General features: G+C 43.1%; 2 protein-coding genes across 2 annotated transcripts; one reads left to right on the top strand and one right to left on the bottom strand.

The window, feature by feature from the left end:
* Positions 1-13,926: 13,926 nt before the first annotated feature.
* Positions 13,927-17,504, top strand: LOC128835668 (olfactory receptor 1020-like). Its single transcript, XM_054025254.1, has 2 exons — positions 13,927-13,945; positions 16,573-17,504. Exons 1-2 carry the CDS (start codon positions 13,939-13,941, stop codon positions 17,502-17,504), a joined length of 939 nt encoding a protein of 312 aa, XP_053881229.1. The 5' UTR covers positions 13,927-13,938.
* Positions 17,505-23,701: 6,197 nt separating this feature from the next.
* Positions 23,702-24,637, bottom strand: LOC128835654 (olfactory receptor 1019-like). The gene has a single exon (XM_054025242.1). The coding sequence runs from the start codon at positions 24,635-24,637 to the stop codon at positions 23,702-23,704; it is 936 nt and encodes a 311-aa protein (XP_053881217.1).
* Between the last annotated feature and the right edge of the window lie 1,746 nt (positions 24,638-26,383).

The following is a 26,383-nucleotide window of genomic DNA, read 5'->3' as shown; positions in this document are numbered from 1 at the left end:
TTATCCTGTAGATTCTCTCTGCAACCAAAGAAGAGGCAAATGAGGGGACGGAACAATGGTTATCTCAAAATATCTCCCATGGCTCCTCTGATGTACAGTAAAGGTTGGTGTTATCCCTTGTCACAGAAATGAGATACGAAAGAGAATATTTAATAGGGGAGTAATGTGTAAAGCTAATTGGAAAATGGGGTTTTATTTTATTCCATTTCCCATGGAAAATTCCGTGTTTTCAGGGGGAAATAACATAAAATAGTTCAGCCGTAATCTGATATATTTGGTCTGAAATCGGAAGTATTTTGACTGTGAATTGTGCACCATGGAAGATGTAGTCCAAGCAGTGAGCCCTGCCTATGGAAGAGAATGGGAACATGAGGAACTTGAAGTACAGCTCCCATTAGAGACCATGGCAACATTCCCAATTCATTAAATTATTATTTTGGGGGGACAAACAGCTGAAATTTTCCATGGAAAATTTGAATGAAAATTATTTTTGATTGTTTGTTTTTAATTTTGTCTTGCAATTTTGCATAGAAAAACATTCATATTTTCCTACTTCCTTGGGATTGAGTGTTCCCACTCCCTCTAAGAGGGTCTGAACCAATACTGATGGAAGCCAAAGGTAGTTTTTCCATTGACTACATGCACTTTGGAGCAGGCCCTTTAAGAAAACGATGAAACCTGCAATTGACAGCTAAAAGAGGGCAAAGGGATGAAAGGTTGTATTCCATGTATTTGAACTTTCTGAACTCCCTGATACAAGATATTTTCAAGGCAACTAACAATTATACATTTATGTGAACTAAGAGGGGGAAAAACACACCCTCCTTTTTTTTAATGAAACGTTAAATATGGGATTTTTCAATGCACCAAACCGGAATATTAAAAGCAGAGACTCAAAGCACAGGCCTGTGTTGTTTAAGCAAAATAACCAGGATCGTCAGCTTGAAGGCTGCAGCTGTCTCATAAAGCTCTGCTCATGTTCTGGCCAACAGAGGCATGACAAACAGCCACACTGTGAGAGCCAGGGTTACAATGAGCTCTGTGCTATTTTTCTGTGGATTATGCTGTCCTGACAGTCTAGATCCTGCAAAGAGCACATCCATCCTTCCTGGCTGACCTCAATGGAGGTTAGGTTTTCAGCTCCCCGCAGGATCAGTGCTCAATATGCTCGCACAGCAACCTAGCGTGCAAAAATGCAACATGAGAGATGCAATGGTCCAAATATGTAAAAACCTGTCCTCCATGTTTGTCCCTGCGGTTTTCATGTTTGCAATTAAAGGAAGCCAGATATCTAGCTACTCAATAGCCCCCTTGTTCCAGTCAGTCTGAAGACAAAAGCTATCATGTGTACACACCCTTATAGGGAAAAGATGGATTTTCACGACTTCACAGGTGAGGCAGTGTAAGAAATGGCTCGGCCTTTGACTCACTGGCATGGCACGTCACATTACCCAGTGCTGGATAACTAGGGACTGAAGGGCCTATGGAACTGCAGAACGACCAGCAAATTAAACCGGAGGTGATCTTTTAAAAAATAAAGTGTTTACAAACTCTGTCCAAACCCAGGTCTGCTTTGTGTTTAAACCTTGGGTAAAATCCAGGGCATTTAGGCCAACATGGAGCTGCCTTTTGAAGCATCTCATGTAGGTTTTTCAAAAGAATATATGAAAGTTAGATGTACTGATCCATTTGAAATTAAGTGAGAGCTGGGCATCCACCTATCCATGGCATTCACCTGCTCCTCAGTAGCATGACAACTGCACAGCTCACAACCTTCAATGTGTTTAGCCTCACTACACGCCTGTGAGGTCAGGAATTACGACCGTCCCCAATTCACAATTGGGAAACTGAGGCACGATGAGATAAAGCAAGTTGTGAAGAACTTGCTGGGCTTCAGGAAGTCTTTGGCAGAACAAGTAGTTGAATCCTGGTCTACCAAGCACCTCATCCATGGGAATATCCTTATGCCTCACTCTCTTACCCTCCTCTGAACATCCTCACCCTAGTTTAGGCTTTTTCCACTGCAGTTTCCTGTGCCTCCCATACATTATTCATTGTCTTTAGACTTTAAAGACCTAAAAGACATCTTTGCCAGCTTTAGATGCCTTAATAGATGAGTAGAAACACAATCCACAACAAAACAGCAAATGCAAGTGCAGCGAACAACTCAGCCAACAGAAAATACATCCGGACACAAACGTACTCTCATCTGATTTCCTGCAAAAGATGAAGATCTCTTGTAATCAGAAGTTGTGGGGTTAGAGCCGGAGATGGTATAAACTGGAATAGTTTGAGGATCTGTAAATCAAGCACTTTAATATTTTCAGGGCATTTTTGTTTTAAGTCTTTGACAAATAAAAAAAAATACATGATGAACAATATATGTGCATAAATATTCTCTCATTTCTCCTGGGATATGTGTTGTGTGCTCAAACTGCCACTCCAGGGCAACTTCTTGTTACTTTCTGATTCAGGTTACATTTGCTCACCAATGGCTGTGCAAGTTGCTGGCCCTTTGGGGAGCGGTCTCCCAACCCCAGGACTCTACATATGTAAAAAATCCAGCTCCCTTTTGGGGGTTACCCTGTGTTTCCCCCTCCCAGCACTGAGTCCTTCCCTGCCCCCTTTTCCTCGAGGGCTGTGGTCTGTGCTCTCTGGGCTAAGAGTGTCTACTCTTGGATCAGAAGCACCTTTTCCCAACATCTTTCCCACCACTGCTGTCTGTGTCTCACCAGCCTGGAGGAAAACCCGGCTCCCCCACATCAGCCAGGTCATTTCAGTTCTCACAAACTACCACCTGGAAATTTCCTGGTCTCAACTCCTCTGTTATCACAGGCATTGGAGCTGTATATTGATGTAAAGAGACACAGTTACTTTCCAAAAACTTATCAGAAATAGCATCCTGAAAAACTGGGACCTGGATTGGAGTCCCCTCTGCCAACCCTTCTCTGTCCCTGAGAAGTCAGCTGTGTGACTGTTCCCCTCCAGGAGGTCGGTTACACAGTTCCCTCTCAAAACCTGGGCCATGGGCTGAGTGCACAGATGCTGACTCAGCCATTTGGTCCTGGGCATCCTCTCCCAAGTGACCGGTGTATGCAGTGCAAATCTTGCTCATTACAACAAGCTGTGTATTTCACGCTCTTTCTGCACCACTGTGATGGGATCCCCGGGGTGCAGCCTGGGACTGTGGGACCATTGTGCCCCCACAACTCTCCAGCCTGGGCTGTCTCTTTCAATGCTTTGCTAGTAACAAGCAGCAACCCCTCCAGGTGCTGTGATCACTCAGCACAACTGCATGTGGAGCCCCACACCCAGCTGATTGCATGAATGCTCCCAGAGCCACTCATGAATCACACAGAGAAAGGCACCAGCCAAATCCCCCCAGATACCAGCCTTGCACATCAGGAATATACCATCTTGCACTGCTCAAGACGAGCAGTGAAAATTTATTAATGGGTTCTCCGCATCATCAATGGAAAGTGGATCTACACCAAGCTTTGTAAAACCTGAGCACATTTACCAGTCACTTCAGGCAAACTCACTGGTATAGATAAACAGTTAAATGAATGTTTTACTGACAACCATACAACACAATCTCATAACTTCATATGCACTAAAGATATTCATATTTAGATAGAGAAATGACCTTCCCCAGATCATAACCTTTCCCCATATACCTTACAAGACATGCTTTATATGCCAGATCACAATTATATATAAATGAGGAATATGGAGCTACAGGGGCTCCCCCAAGTTATAGAGTGTCACCCGATGTTTATCAGATAACATTCAGAAAAACATCCAGTCTTGATTTAAAGATGTCAAGTGATAGGGAATCCATCAAAACCCTTGGTAAGCTATTCCAATAGTTAATTACCCTCACTGTTTAAAAATGGCACCTCATTTCTAGTCTGAATTTGTCTAGCTTCATCTTCCATCAATTGGATCTTGTACTGCCCTTTTCTCTTAAACTAAAGAGAAGTCCACCATCAGAAATTTATTCCTCATAGGGATACTTGCAGACGGTGATCAAGTCACCATTAAAATTTCTCTCGGATAAACTAAATAGATTGAGCTTCTTAAGTTTCTCAGTAGAAGGGATGTTTTCCAGTCCTTGAATGTTTCTTGGAGCTCTCTACTGAACCTTTTGTCAACTTCTTTTTGAAGTGTGAACACCAGACCTAGACATGGTATTCCAGTAACGGTCTCATTAATGCCACAGACAGAGATAATACCAACTGCCTGCACTTATTTAATAGTTCCCTGCTTTTACACCTGCTAATGCTTTAAAGAGGCTGTTTCGTAATGATCATGCACCTGATAGCCACCTAACTGGTCAGAGTGCATGACCCTGCCACTCAGGAAGGATGGTCTTGCAGTTAAAGCATTGGAGTGGGATTCAGGAAATGAGAGTTTAATTCCTCCCTATGGGACCTTGGACCGATAGTTTAGTTTAGTTCTCCATCTTTTTCTATTTAGATTGTAAACTCTTCAGGTCTGGGACCATGTCTTGCTGTGTGCCAATACTGTGCCTAATAAAATGGGGGCCAGGTCTCTCATCTTGGTTTGGGCGTCTGGATGCGACTTTATCACAAAAAAATAATACAAGTCAACCACATCCAGGCACAGCTTTCTTTACAAGTATGATGAGTCAAAAATATACTTGTTCATCCACTTCAAAATAAAGAGAGAAAAACTGGAAAAGTTAAGAGATATTTCATCTCATTTCATTCCCAATGTGATTCATCCCTGAACCAGGCTGACTTTCTACAGAGGAAAGGGATGCTGTGCTGGGAAATCCCACACCACCCGGAATCAAACAGTAGCATCTCAGCAGGTAGGAACCTGAACCAAGGCCCACTGAACTCACCAGAAGAACTCCCACTGACTTCAGTGGGCTTTGGCAAAAGCCAGTGAGGACTTCTGTCTGGAGGGCGGCCATCATCCAGCATAAAAGACACGTCAGAGGATTTAAAACAAACATATTTGTCCTTCCACCTGCCCGCCCCCTCATTTCTAGATTGAACAAATCATTGAAAAATACAATATTATTGCCACAAAACACACTTTTATTATTCTATGATATTTCCTTTATCATTTGCAGATGCCAGAACTGATCTCAAAACCTCACACTCTTACCTCATGATTGAATTCAAGACTACTTTCAAGAGTTGTGTTCCCTTTTCAGTGTAACTTATGCTGAGCTAGAAAAGGGGAAAGAACCAAAATCACTTGTACCAAAAAATCTCAGTTCTGAGTGGATCGGTCTAATGCTGTAGCCATTTGCAGAAATTTGAAATGAAAGATTTTTTTCCCCACATCCAAAATAAATGGTCTAATTTGCCTCTACCGTGCTTCTCGGTTCCAAATGGATCACATCAGGATGATGGATATGTTTATATCTGGTTTAGTGGCATATTAGTGCAAAATCCCTGAAGCATCTCAGAGCTCTGAATCTCTAGCCAGCCACTGCTGGGATCATCAAAATGTTCTTCATCTCTCCCGGGAGCTGGGAAAAATCACATGTGGATTTGTTGGGTGTTTTGTTTACTCTTCTTTTTTCCTCTTTCAAAGGGATGTGCTCATTGCAGAAATATGGATATGCTTCACATAGAGAAGCGCTTCTCTCCAGGAATAGGTTGTGAAATAGACTCAAAACTGAAGGGGTATATCCCGCTTTTAAGCCTAAAATCCCAAATGGGGGCTAAAGACACTCAGATAACACCGTCATAGAGCCTGGTCCTCATCAGGTATAAATCAACATAGCTCCATATAGGTCAACAAAGATATTCTGATTTACATCCGCTGGGGAGCTCGCCAATTTTGATCAAATTCTGCCCTTGGCTATGGTAGTGTAAATGCAGAGGAACTCCATGGACTTCACTGCAGTTACGCTGGATTCACACAGAGAAAACCAAGAGCACAATTTGGCCCATGACATAGGCAAGATAGACATACCATGGAGCCAGAGGGATGGAGGCTGGTTGTTCACAGAACAGCCCTTGCTGAGACATGGATGTCTCACAGTCTAAGAGGAATCCCCTCAAACCAGATCTACTTTGTGGTGTGTTTGAAATGCCGATGAAACTTTTCACTCGTACACGCAAAAAGTCATCCTGTTGTTTTCACCAATACTTGACCTGTTGACAAAACCTTTGGTTGGAAATTTTGAAATTCACTGAATTTTGAGCAGCTCTAATTGGAGAGACTCCAGTCCTAGCTGTGTAGCAATGAGCTCCCACAGTAATTGTATGGCATAAGAGACTCCCTCAACAGATATGTAGCAATGGGTTCCCTCAGTAGTGTGTCCAAACAAACACATGTTGCATGCAGGCCATTGTCCTGTACACTGCTAGAGCAACAGGCTCTGCCGACCTCCTCCTTTCATTCCCAGCTGGCCTGCTATCGGGCCTTTCCTCTGCAGCCAGCTCCCAGGTTGCTGCCTCTGGCCTGCTGCTCCTGCCCGCAAGAAGACTTGGGTTCTCCACCTAGGCTGATGCCCTTTCCTCCAGGGGTGAGAAAGTGAGGGTTATACTGACTGAGGAGACAAAAAAGGGCTCACTGTCAACACCTCAGAGTAACTCTATCATCTTCAGCAAAACATAAACATGAGGCAGTGCCTGTGTCACAGGATAGTGTAATGTTCACAGACACCAAGGGGATCTCTGTCGCCCTCTGGGTCACATGAAATATTTGGAGTTTACTACTGGCTTCAAGCCAACAGAACTGGGCCTTTGACCTCAGGCAATACTGCCTTGTGCTCTTAGAGCCATAGATGCAGTTTCAGTCCCTGCCAACCTATCCAGGTATCTTGCGTTACAATTGAAGCTGGGCGACTAAGAGATTTTTCAGTTTGCTGTCGGTTTTGAAAAATCAATTAAAAATTGGCTTCCGGTTGAACCAAGTACAACGTTTTTCTAATGTTTTTGGCAAATCAAAAAGTCAACAACAATGAAACATTTTGGAAATGTCAAAATGAAACACGTCCTTTTGTTTTGACCCCAAATAATTCGTTTGGACTTGCAGGCATTTTGATGAAAGCAAAGGAAAGGAGGTGGAACCGCTGCCTCACTTATAAGCATTAGCCTCATGGTTAGGTCATTCTCTTAGGCTGTGGGATACTCAGGACCAGTTACTCCCTCTGCCTGAGGTGGAGAAAAAAGTTTGAAGTTGGGGCCCCCACATTACAAGAATGGGCCTTAGCCACTGGACTATAGGAAATTCTGGGGTGGGGCTGGCTCAGTCTCTCCTCTTGATTCTCTTCCTTTTTATATAATTAATTAAATGGTCATTTGAGAATTCCTATATATATGTCATAATGTAAAAAAATGTTTTGTTTCATGTTGATTTGAGGAATTTTGTATTGATTAAATCCAATGTCCTGAGTATATTAGAGATACTTTGCTCTTTTAAATCTTTCCTCACAAGCTCTTCCCTCCAGACATTAAAGCATTGAGTTTGATCTTCTCTGTACATTTTTGTAAAACAGGAGTAACAATGTTCTCCCTTTTCCTAGAAGATGGGTGGTGTGAGACTGAATTAAGCTAATATGGTGACGTGGAGAAAAACTCATGTGTCTGTGCCCAGTGTTCATTCGTCTGAGCTATGGGGCTATTTGAGTGGCGGGAATAAAGCATCAGTTTCACCACACTGTGTTACCCTGGCACATTTACAAATGGTTCTGAACCAATGTGAAGCAATTCATAGGATTAAGGAGTGGCAGAGTGCAATTTTCAATCTTTTTTTAACTGGACCGGTCAGAAAACGGCTTTCCATTCTGCAGGAAATTCTGACATTTCTGGGGTAGGAAATTTTGGAATTTACAACAGAATTAATATTTAAAAAATGTTTGATTCATTACCAGTTCCTTTGAAAATGTCAAATAATTTTGATATAACAATTATATTTGTTTCAACTTTTATAATATAATATAATATAATATAATATAATATAATATAATATTTTAAATAGCACAACTTTACTTAGAATGTCTGTCTGTCTGCTCTAGGACGCACGCTTCCAGAGGCAGCATACACATATCTCAATTCCATTTTTCAGGACACATAATTTCAATATCCTTTCTGCCATTCCTCTTCCCTAATGCTTATCAGGCACTGACTTCTCCCCAGGAAGGGGAATAAACTCTCAGTGTGTGGGTGTACCTTAGGCATGGTCTACACCAGAAAATTAGGTTGTCATAAATCCACATCCCTGAGCAATGTAGTTAAGCCAACCTAAGTGCCTATGTAGACAGTGCTAGGTCAAAGGAAGAATTCTTCTGTCAAACTAGCTACTGCTTCTCGGGGAGGGGGATTGCTTACGCCAACAGGAGACTCCCTCCCATCAGTGCAGGACGTGTTTACACTGTAGTTTTTAAGAGTAAGCCAGCCCTTACATTAAGAGGACCTAGCCTTAAGCCACACAGGCTGTTTCGATACTGCGGCTGGGAGCTCGCCTGCCAGCCCGGTTAGGCAGACTCACTTTAGCTCCTCTAGATCTAGTGTGCTAAAACTTGCCATTTAGCGATTACGGCACCGGCAGTGGCTCTGGTTAGCCGCATGAACTCAGACACAGGGGTCGTGGAGGCTTGGAGACAGCCAGCTAGTTTGAGCTGCCACGGGTGCCGCAATGTCCACATGACTACGTGTAGCATGCTAGCTTGAGTGAACGCTCTGAGCGACCGTACAGACACACCCACAGGTGCTGTAACAACGGGCTGCTTGGAAATTCTCCTGGTTCAACAGAGACCTAGCACTGAAAATATAATCCAGAGAAGCAATCCGATGTTTAAGGATATAGAAGAGAGGACCTTTAAACAAAAAGTGCTGCTCAATATTAATTGTAATATATAAATATAATAATGGTCCCTTCTGGCCTTAAAATGTGCAAATCTATCTTATCCCTTACGCCCTCTGACGTTTTGATTTTGCTTTCCTGACTAGCGCTGCACATAGGAACATAGGCCCCGATCCTCAACTGTATTTAGGCACCTAACTCCCAAGAATTTGGGCCATAAGAAATTAGCTTAATGGATCAGATTACAGTGGTGCCCAACCCTATTACACAGGAGGGCCACATGACCCAAACAGTGGGGGGCAAGCAGATTCTACACATTTTAATAAGATTTAAAGTTGCTGATATTGATTTATATTTTAAGTTCAGCTTGTTTTGTACCTCTTTGGGTTGTTTCTATGTACAGGATTTTCTATTTACACACTTGTGCAAACTAAAATGATGTAAAGATGGTGCCAAAACACTAATGAATTGGCCCCTAGGTGCTGGACGTAGGGGTGCTGCTGCTGTACCCCCTGGCTTGAAGTGGTTTCCATCATGTACAGGGTTTACAGTTTGGTTCAACAGTTTCCAGCAGCCCCACTATAAAAACTGTTCCAGTGCCCCTGAATTGGCCATCAGTAGATTGTGTTGAAGTGGGCTGCAGACCTTACAAAATGCTCTGGTGGTCCATATATGGACTGCAGGCCATAGGCTGGGCACCCCGGGATCAGAACAATGGGAGATACAGTCCTGCCAGACACCCCAGCTTTTTTAGGAGAATTGCCACACGAAACACCCAAACAATAACTCCCCTAAGACCACAGGGAATCATTTCCAAAAAGACATTTTTGGTTTTCAGACAAAAGTTTTAGGCTGAACATTTCTGGAGTTTAATATTTTCTTTAAAAAAAGACAAATTTGCTGTGTAAAAACTCCCCTGTTTTGTGACTAGCACCAGTATTTCCATGGTTCAGGTCTGAATTTGCCAACTTTCCATTTCCCTGGGGAGAAGTTGTCATTCAGCTCTTCACAGTAACACCAGAGAATGTTTCACTGGCAGTTACTGACCTTAGAACACAGAATCATGCGTGAGCTGTTCAAATTCTTTGTCAACAGTTAATTTCACCTGTCACTGAGCTGCCCATTCCCACAACTTTCAGCTAGGTCCCTCTGAAGTTTTCACTCTCATTCCCCAGCCTGGACTCACCAAAGCAATTCCATGTCATCTGCAAACTTTGCCACCTCCCAGCCCGGTTAGGCAGACTCACTTTAGCTCCTCTAGAGCTAATGTGTAAAACTTGGTGTTTAGACATTGCAGCACTGGCAGTGGCTCTGGTTAGCCGCATGAGCTCAGACTCAGGGATCATAGAGGCTTGGAGACAGCCAGCTAGTTTGAGCTGCCACGGGTGCCGCAATGTCCACATGACCACGTGTAGCATGCTAGCTTGAGTGCACGCTCTGAGCGACCGTACAGACACACCCACAGGTGCTGTAACAACGGGCTGCTTGGAAATTCTCTTGGTTCAACAGAGACCTAGCACAGAAAATATAATCCAGAGAAGCAATCCGATGTTTAAGCATATAGAAGAGAGGACCGTTAACCAAAAAGTGCTGCTCAGTTTTAATTATTATAATTATGTATTACAATGGTCCCTTCTGGCCTTAAAATGCGCAAATCTATCTTATCCCTTACGCCTTCTGACGTTTTGGTTTTGCTTTCCTGACTAGCTCTGCACATAGGAACATAGGCCCCGATCCTCAACTGTATTTAAGCACCTAACTCCCAAGAATTTGGGCCATAAGAAATTGTCTTAATGGATCAGATTACAGTGGTGCCCAACCCTATTACACAGGAGGGCCACATGACCAAACAGTGGGGGGCAAGCAGATTCTACCCATTTTAATAAGATTTAAAGTCACTGATATTGCTTTATATTTTAAGTTCAGCTTGTTTCATGTGTCTTTGGGTTGTTTCTATGCACAGGATTTTCTATTTACACACATGTGCAAACTAAAATGATGTAAACATGTCACCAAAACACTAATGAATTGGCCCTTAGGTGCTGGACCTAGGGGTGCTGCTGCTGCACCCCCTGGCTTCAAGTGGTTTCCATCCTGTACAGGGCTTACTGTTTGGTTCAACAGTTTCCAGCAGCCCCACTATAAAAACTGTTCCAGCGCCCCTGAATTGGCCGTCAGTAGATTGTGTTGAAGTGGGCTGAAGACCTTACAAAATCCTCTAGTGATCCATATATGGACTGCAGGCCGTAGGCTGAGCACCTCGGGATCCGAACAATGGGAGATAGAGTCCTGCCAGACACCCCAGCTCTTTGAGGGGAATTGCCACATGAGACACCCAAACAATAACTCCCCTAAGACCACAGGGAATCATTTCCAATGAGACATTTTTGATTTTCAGCCAAAAGTTTTAGGCTGAACATTTCTGGAGTTTAATATTTTCTTTAAAAAAACACAAATTTGCTGTGTAAAAACTCCCCCGTTTTGTGACAAGCACCAGTATTTCCATGGTTCAGGTCTGAATTTGCCAACTTTCCATTTCCCTGGGGAGAAGTTGTCATTCAGCTCTTCACAGTAACACCAGAGAATGTTTCACTGGCAGTTACTGACCTTAGAACACAGAATCATGCGTGAGCTGTTCAAATCCTTTGTCAACAATTAACTTCACCTGTCACTGAGCTGCCCATTCCCACAACTTTCAGCTAGGTCCCTCTGAAGTTTTCACTCTCATTCCCCAGCCTGGACTCACCAAAGCAATTCCATGCCATCTGCGAATGTTGCCACCTCCCAGCCCGGTTAGGCAGACTCACTTTAGCTCCTCTAGAGCTAATGTGCTAAAACTTGGTGTTTAGACATTGCGCACTGGCAGTGGCTCTAGTTAGCCACATGAGTTCGGACTCAGGGATCATAGAGGCTTGGAGACAGCCAGCTAGTTTGAGCTGCCACGGGTGCAGCAATGTCCATATGACTACGTGTAGCATGCTAGCTTGAGTGAACGCTCTGAGCGGCCGTACAGACACACCCACAGGTGCTGTAACCACAGGCTCCTTGGAAATTCTCTTGGTTCAACAGAGACCTAGCACTGAAAATATAATCCAGAGAAGCAATCCGATGTTTAAGCATATAGAAGAGAGGACCTTTAACCAAAAAGTGCTGCTCAATATTAATTGTAATAATGATGGCCCCTTCTGACCTTAAAATCTGCAAATCTATCTTATCCCTTACGCAGTCTGACATGTTAGGTTTGCTTTCCTGACTAGCGCTGCACATTGGATCACAGGCCCCGATCCTCAACAGTATTTAGGCACCTAACTCCCAAGAATTTGGGCCATAAGAAATTGTCTTAATGGATCAGATTACAGTGGTGCCCAACCCTATTACACAGGAGGGCCACATGAACCAAACAGTGGGGGGCAATCAGATTCTACACATTTTAATAAGATTTAAAGTCACTGATATTGCTTTATATTTTAAGTTCAGCTTGTTTCATGTGTCTTTGGGTTGTTTCTATGTACAGGATTGTCTATTTACACACATGTGTAAACTAAAATGATGTAAACATAGCACCTAAACACTAATGAATTGGCCCCTAGGTGCTGGACCTAGGGGATTTCAGCAGCCCCACTATAAAAATTGTTCCAGCGCCCCTGAATTGGCCATCAGTAGATTGTGCTGAAGTGGGCTGCAAACCTTAGAAAATGCTCTGGTGGTCCATATATGGACTGCAGGCCATAGTCTGAGCACCCCAGGATTCGAACAATGGGAGATACAGTCCTGCCAGACACCCCAGCTCTTTGAGGGGAATTGCCACATGAGACACCCAAACAATAATTCCCTTAAGGCCACAGGGAATCATTTCCAAAGAGACATATTTGGTTTTCAGCCAAAAGTTTTAGGCTGAACTTTTCTGGGGTTTAATATTTTCTTAGAAAACAAAAACAAATTTGCAGTGTAAAAACTCCCCTGTTTTGTGACTAACACCAGTATTTCCATGGTTCAGGTCTGAATTTGCCAACTTTCCATTTCCCTGGGGAGAAGTTGTCATTCAGCTCTTCACAGTAACACCAGAGAATGTTTCACTGGCAGTTACTGACCTTAGAACACAGAATCATGCGTGAGCTGTTCAAATTCTTTGTCAACAATTAACTTCACCTGTCACTGAGCTGCCCATTCCCACAACTTTCAGCTAGGTCCCTCTGAAGTTTTCACTCTCATTCCCCAGCCTGGACTCACCAAAGCAATTCCATGCCATCTGCGAATGTTGCCACCTCACTGCTCGCTCCCTGTACCAGATCATTAATAAATATTTGACTGTTTATTCTACTCTTTGGCCCAGATGCTCAAAGGTAGGTAGGCTCCTAACTTCGTTGAAATCAACGGATGTTAGGGGTCTAGACATCTCTGAGGATCTGGGTATTTGTTTTCTGTGGCGTAACCTGTTTCTCATTTATGGCAGCATTTTGCCTCATATTCCATGACTACCTAGCTTCCTTAATAGCCTCATGTGAGGGGCTTTGTCAAAGAAAGTCCAAGTATACTATGTCAGATGGTTACCCCCATATTCACTCTTTTGTCAACAAAATGAAAGAATTATAGTAGATAAATGAGGAATGATTTTCCATAGTAGAATCACAAGTCGTTAGTCCCTATCATGACATGCTCATCCTGGTATTTTTTAATTCCATTTCATCATCACTACTAGAGAGACACACGCATTATCGCTTATATAGGGTGAGATATGTCCCAGCCATGCCCTTCATCCCATTACTCTATGCATCACTCTATGCTATTTCAGCCCTTTCTGAACCCTTGAGTCTGCCAGTGCCCCTCACTCTGATCTTCAGCCATTTTTTGCCACTCCAATCCCAGGTTTTTAGACATCTCTGAAGAAAAGAAAAAAGCATCTTAATCCCAATCCATTGCATTCTATCTGCAAACTTCTTATAAAGTTTCTGTCTCTGGGCTCTCAAAAAACCAGTGTTAGGAATGACTCAATTCTAATTTTCTCCGCAATTACAAAATAATTAAAAAAAATGTAACAGAAAATGCATTTTCAATAAACGTTTCCACATTTACTCCTGACTAGAAGTAATTATTGCTAGGGGGAGGTTCAGATTTATGGAATGCATAAAACAGGGGAAAGGGATGGAGAGGAGAATCAACGCTTCAAAGAACTTGAACAAACTTAGAAGCCAACAGATTGGCATCCCACTATCTACTGCTCCCATGTGACCTAAAGGGCATTTTAATGATGCCCTTTGTGCCAGACGTGAGATTGACAGCTCTAAGGGATTCTGTCTCCAAATGCCTGCAGACCAAATAAATACGCCCTGCCTCTAATTACACTTTTTGACTCCGAGAAAGAGAGATGTCTCTCTTGCAACAGGCAGCTTTAATATTACAGGACAAAGACTAATGTGAGTAAACAAAATGTTTTCTTTTCTTCAGCTACCTAGTAAATACACCCAGATCCATTCTTTTCACTGAGAAACAGGGTGGTTGTTTTTTCTCTTCTGAAAATGGTGATTCTTTTACCACCAAAATGTTGTCTTGATTATCTCTCATTGTATAATGTGCAGTAAAATAGGATAAAAAGACTAAACTACCCTGAATGCAGCATGTGATTTTTTGGGGGGAGTGCCATATATGGGGCTAGAGACCCTCAGCTGTTGTCGATTCTCATAGCACCATCGACCGCAATAGAGCTGTGATGATTTATACCAACTAAGGATCTGACCCAATGTGCTTCAGTGAGTTAAGTTATTGTATACGCTCCTCAAATGAAAAAAAAAAAAAGGAAAAGGTAAGATAAAAATACCCCTTGTTTGCCAGGAATCAAGTTGCAAGGGATTTTTTTTTTTTGTAAATGCAGTTCATGCTTTTGAACAACAAATGTTTTCATTTTAAACTTCTTCGAGCAGGTTTTCTGCTGGTGAAATATTCTAGATTGGCAGCCCTAGAGAGAGATGGTGTCTCTCTGTAGAAAGAACGTTCTGTACAGAACGGGCAGCACTGGCTTCCCCCAACGCACTAGTCTCTGCTAGGGTTCAGGGTGGATACACAGAGATAATGGAACGAAAATAAAAAGCTCGTGTATATTTCAGATTTTCTCATTAGCTTGAAGTGGAAGAACAAGCACATTTGGACCCACTTGGATTCCAAGTAACCGTCTCCCTGGACGCTGTCTGACCAACACTCCCTGCTACTGGGGCATCTCATTGTGGAGTTCTAGGTGGCTATCGGGTGTGTATTCACTATGAAGCTGCTTAATGTTTCTGCTTTCAAAATATCTTCTGAGAAAGAAAGCACTGTCTCCATGCACTCTGGGTACATGAGCAAGATTAACAGAGCTTCTAAGTATGTCTACACTGCAGAAAGGAAAAATAACCCGTGGCAGAGAGTCTTAGAGGCCAAGTCAATTGATTCTGCCTTGTGTGGCTTGCGCTACAGGGCCAAAAACAGGTGAGGTGGGAGGGTGATATTGCCATAGTGAACGTGAGAGAGAGAGAGATGTTTTAGTCGTATCACTGTTCAGTAGTCTGTTTTTCTCTTGAATGGTGATCTTTGCCAAACCCACTTGTGTTGCTTCTGATTCCTCGCTGAGTTATGCCAGTTCCATGCTAGTGCCAGGGGCCAGAACGGGTGTGAGGGCTTCTTTCAACCATGGTTTAACTACAGCCTCCCTTTGTTGAACTCTGCAGTTCATTCGTACCTCCTTTAGTTCTGTGAACACCCCCTTTGTGAATATTAACTTAGTGATCTCCAAAAGAATTGTCTTTGTTGAATTTACTCTGGGACTTTATTCCAAAAGTGAGGTTTTGGCTGACTTGTCATAAATATATCCTGGTTCCTAACTGATGATTTAATTATGGAAGGGTGCTAGTGCTGTAATATAAGGCTGGTTTTCAAACACCTCATCCACCTTTCTGCTCTATATCAGGTTGTTGCAGAGTTCAGAGAATCATAGAACCATAGGGTTAGAAGGGACCACATGGGTCATGTTCTAGTCTAACCCCCAGCCAAGATGCAGTGTTTGTTGTGTCTGACCCACCCAAGATCGATGGCTATCCAGCCTCCTTTTGAAAACCTCCAGTGAAGGACCTTCCACAACCTCCCTTGGCAGGTCTGTTCCATTGTCCAAGTGTTCTGACAGTTAGGAAGCTTTTCCTGGGGTTTAATCTAAATCGGCTGTGCTGTAGTTTGAACCCACTGCTACTTGTCCTGCCCTCTGTGGCAAGAGAGAAAAACTTTTCTCCAATTTTTTTATGGCAGTGTTTCAAGTAGTTGAAGATGGCTATCATGTCCCTCCTTAATCTCCTCTTTTCCAAACTAAACATACCCAGTTCCTTCAGCCTTTGCTCTCATTCCATCCCTTTGATCACCTTTGTCACCCCTCTCCGGATCCTTTCTAGTTTCTCTACTTCCTTTCAAATGATGCCTAGCCATAGAATACCATGAAGCTATATTTGCCAATGCCAGGGATGCAGACTTTGAAAATTCTGAAGTGATCTTTCTATTTTATTTTATAATCTCTTTTCTTTAAAAGGAGTAAAAATCTTGGCAATTAAACAGACTCACATGACATGAGTTTAAGTTTGCAAATGTCACACAGCCGGACCAGCATAACTTGGCTTTTGTATCTTGGCTTTCTACTGTATTTCACAATGGTGGTATCCACCTCCCAGCCCCATGCAGTTCATCTTGAATCATAAGCTTTACCTTGGCTGTGTTTCTTTCTTCTACCCCAACAGCATCGATCGCACCTGGAATATATGGCGCATGGCAATCATACTGGAGTGTCCACGTTCATCCTTCTAGGATTCAAAGGCAGTCGATCGCTGCAAGCTGTCCTCTTTGGGATGTTTTTGCTTATCTACAGTATGAGCCTAGCGGGGAATCTCAGCATGATCTCTTTGATCAGGATCGAGACGCGGCTACACACCCCCATGTATTTTTTCCTCAGCAACTTGTCCCTTGTAGACCTCACTTACTCTTCCATTATTGCCCCTAAGGCACTGGTGAACTTCTTAGCAGAGAGTAAAGTCATTTCCTTTGCTGGGTGTGCCACGCAATTTTTTTTCCACTCCTTCTCTGTGAACTCTGAGGGTTTACTTCTGGCTGTGATGGCATATGATCGCTTCATAGCTATATGCAAGCCGCTGATGTACACACTCATTATGTCCAGGAAAGTCTGTGTCCAGTTGGTAGTGGCATCATACATTTATGCCTCCATTAATGCCATTGTGCACACAGGCTCTTTGTTCAGCCTGTCCTTCTGTGGCCCCAATATCATTGATCACTTTTTCTGTGACATCCCCCCACTCCAGAAACTCTCCTGCTCTGACACTCGTGTGGGTGACACAGTGCATTTCCTCTTTGCTGCTGTAGCTGCACTAAGTACTATCCTGGTCATCCTCATTTCCTATGTTTCTATCATGGTGGCCATCTTGCGGATCCGCTCCAATGAGGGCAGACGCAAAGCCTTCTCCACCTGCACCTCCCACCTGATGGCTGTGTCCATACTGTATGGGGCTCTGTTCTTTATGTACTTACGACCCACATCCAGCAACTCATCAGAGTACGACAAAGTGGTGTCCATGTTCTATACCCTTGTGATTCCCATGTTGAACCCCCTGATCTACAGCCTGAGGAACAAGGAGGTGAAAGACGCCTTGAGGAAGACAATATACCAGAAAATTATTCCTCACTGAATCTAACTGAGAGGATGAGTTTCATGATTTAATAATAAACAGAAGTGAGAGGAGCTGGCCTGAAAATGGAATTTCTCTCCTATGGAAAATGTTGAGATTTCAAAAAAAAAAATAATCATCCTAACTCAGGACAAAAAGTTAAAATCTCAAAATACTTTGTGGGAGGGAAATTCTGAAAAATTCCATTTTGGGAAAACCAAAATGGAGTTTTTTGGCTGACTGGCCACCCGCCTAGAAGGCTCTTCCCAATTTCATTTCCTCTCTGTTGGTAGAACACGAGATTGGCACGGACTTTCCAAGAAGGTAGCTGAGTCCTGTCCTTTCGACTTCTCCAATGGAAAAAAAAATCAGCAAAAATAAAAATTTCCTCCCTAAAATTTTGTGAGAAAGGTATGTTCTACCAGAAGATCATCCCAATGGAAAATTCCCAACTGGCTCCAGTGATGAGGGAAAAGTGAGATCTTGCTGCTGTTACCCCTGTCACTGGGCCTTGCATGGTGAGAAAGAAGGCAGGAGCAACATAAGAGGGAGATGCCTTTTGGCTCCAACCCAGAGAAGTGCAGCCAATGTCCAGAGAGGGCCGAAGGAAGGTGGAGCAGCAGAGAGGCTTATGTCCTGACGTCTCCTTGCAGAACAGCTGGACCCTAATGGACAGTGAGAAGGGCCAGGGGAGTGAGGGATGCTCCCTGGCAAGGATGTGGGAGTGCCCACTAGGAAGTGGGGGGTTGCACCTGAGAAGGAAGGGCTGGACGGTGGGAGGGGAGGGGACTGTTCTGGCACAGGGAAGGAAGAGGACAGCTAAGGAGCTAAGCTGTGTTGGAGGACACTGGGGTATGGGGAGAACAAGGACTGTATGCACTGGGATGATATGGAGTACTTCCCTGGAAGTCAGGGAGATCCCAGATGCTGGGTATTCAGGCAGTCAGCCCCCCCACCCCACCCCCCGGCAGCACACCTGGCAGGCAGCCTGGGGAACTGGCCCCCAGGATGATTACTGTTTGAGTAAGAGCCTGAAATGAAGAGCTTGGAGTTACCCAAAAGGGAAACTGAGACGAGAGGCCACTTGCAGGGCTGCCTCAAAGCCACAAAGAGACATTCGGGAGGAGGCCACACATTTACAGACTAAACTAAAATGCACCACGGGAAGCCTGGTCTTCCTGCCTGGTTTCCTACCAGGCCGTGTGCATGCGTGCTGGCTGATGAGTGGGTGGGCAAGCAGCCCTGTTCCTCCAAGCTCTCAGGCTCCCCAGCCTACCTGGTCCCTGGGATCCCCATCTTCCTGGACAGCCAGTTGCCCAGGCTGCCTGCTTGCTGTGCTGATGGACTGGAGAATTTCCTGCATCCCCAGGATCTGAGACTTCCCTGACTTCTAGGATGCCCAGATTGTCCGCTTCCCTAGCCACTGTTTTTTTTATATTCAATCCGCTTTATTTAGTTGGCTTTTTAAAATAATTTCTCTCTGAAGGACTTTATATATTTGAAGCTCTTCTTCATGAGGTGAAGACAGGCTGAAATCATTCCGATTCCGTGTTATTTTCCCCCAGAATTAGGTATTTGAGTGAGTATTTGAGGTAGTTGATCCCCACTTTAGTAGTCACTGTGATCAGGTATAAACGATAGCACAAGAAGCAAGGCAGGAGAGAATCAGAGTCAATAACGGCAACTTCCCCCCGGCCCCGTGCTGGCTGAGCAGCAGGCAAGGAATATAGCCATCGGAGGCAATGGCATATACCCCCATTCAACATCCTGTCAGCCAAGCACTCCATAAACATTGGTAGAGCTGTGTTAGACATAGAACTGGTCAGAAACCGCTATCCCTCTTCCTCAGAAAATTCCCACGTTTCATTCCGAATTGTAACAGAGAGCCAATATTTTGACATTTCCCACAAAAACCTCAATTCGGAACAATTTCACTTTGGGACCATGAAGAAGTTTCATTATGATAATGTCTAAACATTTCATTTTAATAATGTTGAAACTTTTTGTTTTGAGAAGGTAAAAATGTATCATTTCAATAAGGAAAAATGTTTTGGTTCAACCTTTTCATTTCTTTTTTTTTTTACTTTTATATTACATTAAAATATTAAAGAGAATATACACCTAGAGCATAAAATCTGGCAAGTCAAGTGTAAAAGTCTAATTAGGCAGGTGAAAAAATAATTTGAAGAGCAACTAGCAAAAGACTCCAAAACCAATAGCATTTTTTTTTTAGATACATCAGAAGCAGGAAGCCTGACAAAGAATGGGCGGGGGGGTGGGGAGGGGCCACTAGATGATCGAGGTGCTAAAGGAGCCCTCAAAGAAGACAAGGCCATTGCAGAGAAGCTAAATGAATTCTTTGCATTGATCTTGACTGCAGAGGATACGAGGGAGATTCCCACACCTGAACCATTCTTTTTAGGTGATGGATCTGAGGAACTGTCCCAGATTGAGGCTGAGAGACAGCCACCAATGTCTCTCACCAAGGAAGACAACTAGCCACACAAAATGATGGGGTCTAGATTAGCTGTTACCACTCATGAGAGAGATCTTGGAGTCATTGTGGACAGTTCTCTGAAAACATCCACTCTAGCTGCAGTAGCAGTCAAAAAGCTAACAGAATGATAAGAACCATTAGGAAAAGGATAGATAATAAGACAGTAAATATAAGGCCATTATATAAATCCATGGTGCACTCACATCTAGAATACTGCATGCAGTTTTGGTCTGCCCATCTCAAAAATATATATTAGCAGTGGAAAAGATACAGGGAAGGGTGACAACAATGATCAGGTTATGGAACAGCTTCCATATGAGGAAAGGTTAAAAGGACCAGGACAGTTCAGTTTGGAAAAGAGACAACTATGGGGGAATATGATCGAGGTCACTAAAATCATTAACGATATGGAGAAAGTGAATAAAGCAGTGTTGTTTACTCCAGGAAATGCTATTTCCCCCTTCACAAAAGACAAGAATCAGAGATCAGCCAAAGAAATTAATAGGAAGCAGCTAATGACTCCTGCCATGTTTACCGGCAGGTTACTTCTACTAGAGATATTTTGTTGCCTTCATGCTAGTTTCCTAACGGTCCATCTTAATCAATGTATCTATTACATCATCCCAAGAACTCAGTGTAACTAGACTGTATTTAATCTTACTATCCATGTCATATACAGTAGCCATAAATGGTTATGGATCAACCCTCCCATCCTTCACATTGCAACAGGACTAAGAAATGGTGCCCAAATCCTTGCCTCCAGCCCAAACTTATGGTGTGTCTATACTTAAAAGATTACCACCGCACAGGGGGCAGTGCTGCACCTGTAGTACTTCAGTGGAGATGCTCACGACAGGGATAGGAGGGGTACTCCCATCTGTGTAGTTAATCCACCTTCCCGAGAGGCGGTAGCTAGGTTGACAGAAGGATTCTTCCATGGACCTAGCACTGTGTATGCCATGGGGTTATGTTGGCATAGCTACGTCTCTCAGAGGGTGTGTGTGGATTTTTCACACTCCAGAGAGACGTAGCTACACTGACAGTTTTCAGTGCAGAACAGCCCTTATACAGGTAGGAATAGAATGAACGGATATGAAATAGTTAAAAAGCAAATCTCTAGTGAGGGTGGGGCAGTTGTCAGGTGCTGTTTGTGAGGCTCAGGCTGACATAGCCATGGGCCCGGCAGAAGGGCCTTCCTGATCTCCCCAGGGGTTCTTAAGCCTTAGGTGAGACACTCGTGCACATAGACTGGTTTACTGTCTGAAAATCCTTTTGCTCCCATGCTGCGCTGTGTTTTTGTTGTTAAGATGAAACACAGGTTTTGGGGTTCTTTTTAAGAAAGCTGGTCACTGTGTTAATTACTCATCACAGCTCCCGAAGGGAAGACTTGCAGGCCCCATGCCCAGATGGACCCGATGAGAAGCCACTGTAGATACACAGGAGCTGATAACCTAAGAGTGGGAGAATTCGGGGATTTCTTCCCAGGACAGGCGAAGGCAAGAGCCCAAACACGTGAGGGAGTGCACAAAATATTGTGAATACATGGAATAGCCAGTTCCAAAGAACACTGTGATGGCCACCAAGTGGAAGATGCAGGTGGAGAAGGCTTTGCACCAGTCCTCCATGGATTTGGCCAAAGAGGGTTCAAAGAGGCAGCTAGACCTTTAACTCTTGACATGTTTCATGTTGGCTACATTGCATTAGCCCAGAACGACCTCACCGCAGAGGCAACTGTGATAAAGCAGTGGGGAAAATAATGTGCATAAGACTCCTGTGACATCCTCGGAGATCCTTCAGCGGATGAAATGTGCCAGACAAGTACATGGAAACCATAGCTATCAGTATCAAAATGGATCTTACCTAAGGGACAGATCAGCATTGAAGTTTATCCATCTTCCCATCACATGACATTTTAAAGCATCACTTTGAATAGTTTCCAAGGTATAAACAGAGGAACTATTAATGGCACAGATACCACCCCAAAATGGGACATGTAATGTCATGTTACCGAGAGAGGAAATGTCATTTTGCTGCATTTACTGGCCCAAGCTGAATTTAGCTCTTCAGATATTTGTGCAAGATGGGTAAATAAAAATCATTTGGAAAATGGACAAGCTCAGAGAATTCCCTCTCCTCACCCCCTTTAAAGGCTTGATTTGCACCAGTGAAATCAGTGGGAGTTGTGCATTTGGCTTTTAAGGCACACTGGGTCCAGCCCTAAATCATTACCACATGTTACAGGTTAGACTGAATTCAATAATGCCAAATGGCTAGGCTTAATCAACTTTTATGAATAAAAGATTCTTAGTAACAGATAAATGCAGCATAACAGAGAAAGGAAGACTACATAGATTACCAACACATCTGGATGGTAACAATGCAGAGGTCAGACTGCCTTAAAATCTGAGGTTTCAGAGTAGCAGCCGTGTTAGTCTGTATCCGCAAAAAGAAGAACAGGAGTGCTTGTGGCACCTTAGAGACTAACAAATTTATTAGAGCATAAGCTTTCGTGGACTACAGCCCACTTCTTCAGATGCATATATGCATCCGAAGAAGTGGGCTGTAGTCCACGAAAGCTTATGCTCTAATAAATTTGTTAGTCTCTAAGGTGCCACAAGCACTCCTGTTCTTTTTAAAATCTGAGCTTCACTCTGCCTCTATCTATACTAGAGTTGAGGGTTTTTTTTAATCTCTTATCTTTGACATGTTTTTGAATGTTTTTGCTAGGCTGGCACAGACTGGAAAGTAAACAGGACAACATGTATAACTAGTTTATTATCTCTGTTTTGACCATTATATTTGAGAAGTTGGCAAAACCTTCGAAGCATCCTCTACCAGTAAAAACTTGTTATAAAGCATATGTTAGTGAGGCGTTAGCAAAATTATTTGTCTTGTCCTTGTTCTCTGAGATTACAATAGGTCACATCTCCTCTTGGTTAAATAGCATAACATAAGTAAAAATAATTTTGGAAGATCTTAAGATGAATACAATTCATACTTGTATAAACATACCTACTATTATAGATAATATTGTATATGAGATTGGCTAACACTATAAAACTTTTAGATAGATAGATAGATAGATAGATAGATAGATAGATAGGACAGAAGGTTGCAGAAGAAAGGCATAGGAGAATACCTAAAGGCTGTCAGGTTGAATGTGTTTCTCTAGCCATGTTGAATTCTCCTGCTGTTTACAGAGCAAGTTCATGCACAGGTTACATCATCTAACAACAGTACAGTTTCAGCATGAATATAAAACATTCTAAATACAATGTATTGTATCTATTCACTACTTTCTTATTGTGGTTACATCACATCTCCTTTTTAATTGCACTTATAGCTGCAACAACAAACAAATTCCATGATTTAATTAATGTACGTTGCCTATGTGAGTTGAATGCATCTATTTTCTATTAGTTAGCAAAAGGCAATTTGCATTGCTGGTTCATGAGTCTGTTTGTTTGACAGGTTTTCCTAATATATTTCTGTGTTATAAGAGCCAGCTGCACAAACCTTGACAAAGTCCCCCATTTCTTCTCTCATAACTATTCCTGATGCATTTAGTGATGTAAGAACTAGGAAAATCTACCTTCCTTTATTCCTTTTCATGGAAGGTGCACACATTGATTATTCACAGAAATCAAGCTAACAATACAGAGAAATCATTCCCTGCCTTTTCTTCTCTCTATTGAATTAAAGCCATAGCCAGTTTTTACATTTACAGAGAAAAAACCTTCCTCTCTCTTATCCTCCTAAAGGCCTCTTTGACCTCTTTATTCCTCAGGCTGTAGATCAGGGGGTTCAGCATGGGGATCACAAGGGTATAAAACACAGAGATGATTTTGTCCTGATCCATGGAAGACTTTGAACTGGGCCGTAAATACATGAAAGAGCCCGTTCCGTAGAAGATGGTGACGGCCGTCAGGTGGGAGGCGCAGGTGGAGAAGGCTTTGCATTGGTCCTTGGCAGAGTTGATCCTTAGGATAGTGACCACGATGTATATATAGGAGACGAGGATAATCAGGATGGTAGTTGTTACTAGCATCGTCGCACAGGTGAAATGAACAATGTCTGTGATGTGGGTGTCAGAGCAGGACAGCTTCACAATGGGGGGCACATCACAGAAGAAATGATTGATATAGGCATCACAGAATGACAAATGGAATATAAATGCAGTTTGAACCACTGAATTCAGACAGCTCATGAAATATGACCCCAGCACCAGCAGCACGCAGAACCGCTTGGACATGATGACGGTGTAGAGTAATGGGCTGCAGATGGCCGTGAAGCGGTCATACGCCATCACACTCAACAGCCAGCATTCACAAGAGATGGCGATGGAGAAGAAGAAAAACTGCACAGTGCATCCAGTGACTGAAATGACCTTTCTCCTTGCTACAAAGGTCATCAGCGTGCTGGGAATTATGATGGTGGAGTAGCCGACATCTAAGAGGGCCAGGTTGCTGATGAAAAAGTACATGGGGGTGTGAAGTCGGGAGTCAGTCCTGATTAAGGTGACCAAGGTGAGGTTCCCCATTAGGATCAGCAAGTAGATCAACAGAAACACTACAAAGAGGGTGACCTGCAGCTTCAGGTTGTCTGTGAATCCCAACAAGATGAACTCAGTCACCAGAGTGCGATTTCTCTCTCCCATTTATCCCAGATGCACTGTCCTCGGCAGGTGAGAAAAGTGAGGTGTACACTGAAAAAGGAGACAAATAAGGGCTGAGTGCAAACCCCTTGGTGTAATTCTGTCACTTTCAATAAAGCATAAACTGTAGTCAGTGCATAGGTCTGAAGATATTATAACTATCAAATATAACCTCTGCTTCTCTGGGTCCCTGTAGTGACTAGACCATATCGAGATTTAAGAGTCTGCTACTGGCTTCAGGCTACACAGTTGGGTCTTTTAGTTCTGGCAGACGCTCATACTGTTAAAGTCAGAGCCGTAGTTCAATCCCCATTGCCAACAATAAGTAACAGCCAACACGGATTTGTCGAGAAGAAATCATGCCAACTCAACCTAATGTCCTTCTTTGACAGTGTAACCAGCCTAGATGATGAGGTGAAGCAGTAGATACGATATAGATTTTAGTAAGGCTTTTGACACAGTCGCACATAACGTTTTCATAAGCAAACTAGTACGTCTGTCAAACAATTAAAATATAATTGTGAGATAAAAAAATAATTGCAATTAATTGCAGAGTTAACAATAATAGAACACTGTTTATTTAAATATTTTTGGATGTTTTCAACAATATATTGATTTCAGTTACAATACAGAACACAAATTGTACAGTGCTCACTTTGTGTTATTGTTTTATTACAAATATTTGCACTGTAAAAAAGATAATAGTATTTTTCAATTCACCTCATACTGCAATCTCTTAATTGTGAAAGTGCAACTTACAAATGTAAGATTATTTTTACATAACTGCACTCAAAAACAAAACAGTGTAAAACTTCAGAGCCTACAAGTCCACTCAGTTCTACTTCTTGTTCAGCCAATCACTAAGACAAACAAGTTCGTTTATATTTACAGGCGATAATGCTGCCCACTTCTTATTTACAATGTCACCTGAAAGTGAGAAGAGGCATTTGCAGGCACTGTTGTAGCCAGTGTTGAAAAGTATTTACATCCAGATATGCTAAACGTTTGTATGCCCCTTCATGCTTCGACCACCATTCCAGGTTAGGTTAGTTATGAGGAGGAAACTCTCTAACTCTAAGGATAGGTAAGTATTGGAATAAGCTTCCAAGGTTATAGAAAACCCAGAATCTGAGACCATAATCCACATCAATGAGCTCTACCATTGACCAATGGGAATCTTTGCGTAACAAGCTTCTACTCAGTGTGAGAAAGGATATGACACATGGGCACTCATACATTTCTTACTACAGAGCCCATTCGCAGCTCCCCATCCCAGTGGCAGAGTTGTGTGCCTGCACAAAGCACCAAACATACTTATTTCCAGATCCCTACACTGGTCTCATAGTGTGTGCCAGGTGCATGCACCAAGCATGCATCTTTTCTGCTCCCAACTATGATCCCAGACCTGTGTTCTGTGCCACGCACTGACCACACCTGGTCTGTGCACCATGCCACACACTGAACGTGCCCTGAATGTGCCTGTAGGGTTGCAACTCAGCTCTTGTTGGACTTGTGCCATGCAGATCACATTCCCATCCCCGGCTCCCAGTCCTTGTCCCAGCACTGTGTGCATGTGCCATTCACTGAGCAAGCCCATTCACGGTTCCTTAGTCTGATCTCATTGATGCAGTCTCAGCTCCCAGCTACAATCCCAGAGCTATGTACTGTACCATGCACCGAGCACGCCCGTTCTCAGCTCCTCACCCTGTCCCGTGTGCCCATGCTATGCGTTGAGCACATTTGTTCCTC

The sequence above is a fragment of the Malaclemys terrapin genome, chromosome 4 (genome assembly GCF_027887155.1).
Source record: "Malaclemys terrapin pileata isolate rMalTer1 chromosome 4, rMalTer1.hap1, whole genome shotgun sequence".
NCBI lineage: Eukaryota > Metazoa > Chordata > Testudines > Emydidae > Malaclemys > Malaclemys terrapin.
Note: the sequence above shows the minus strand (reverse complement) of the source record. Positions and strands in the feature narration are given on the sequence as shown.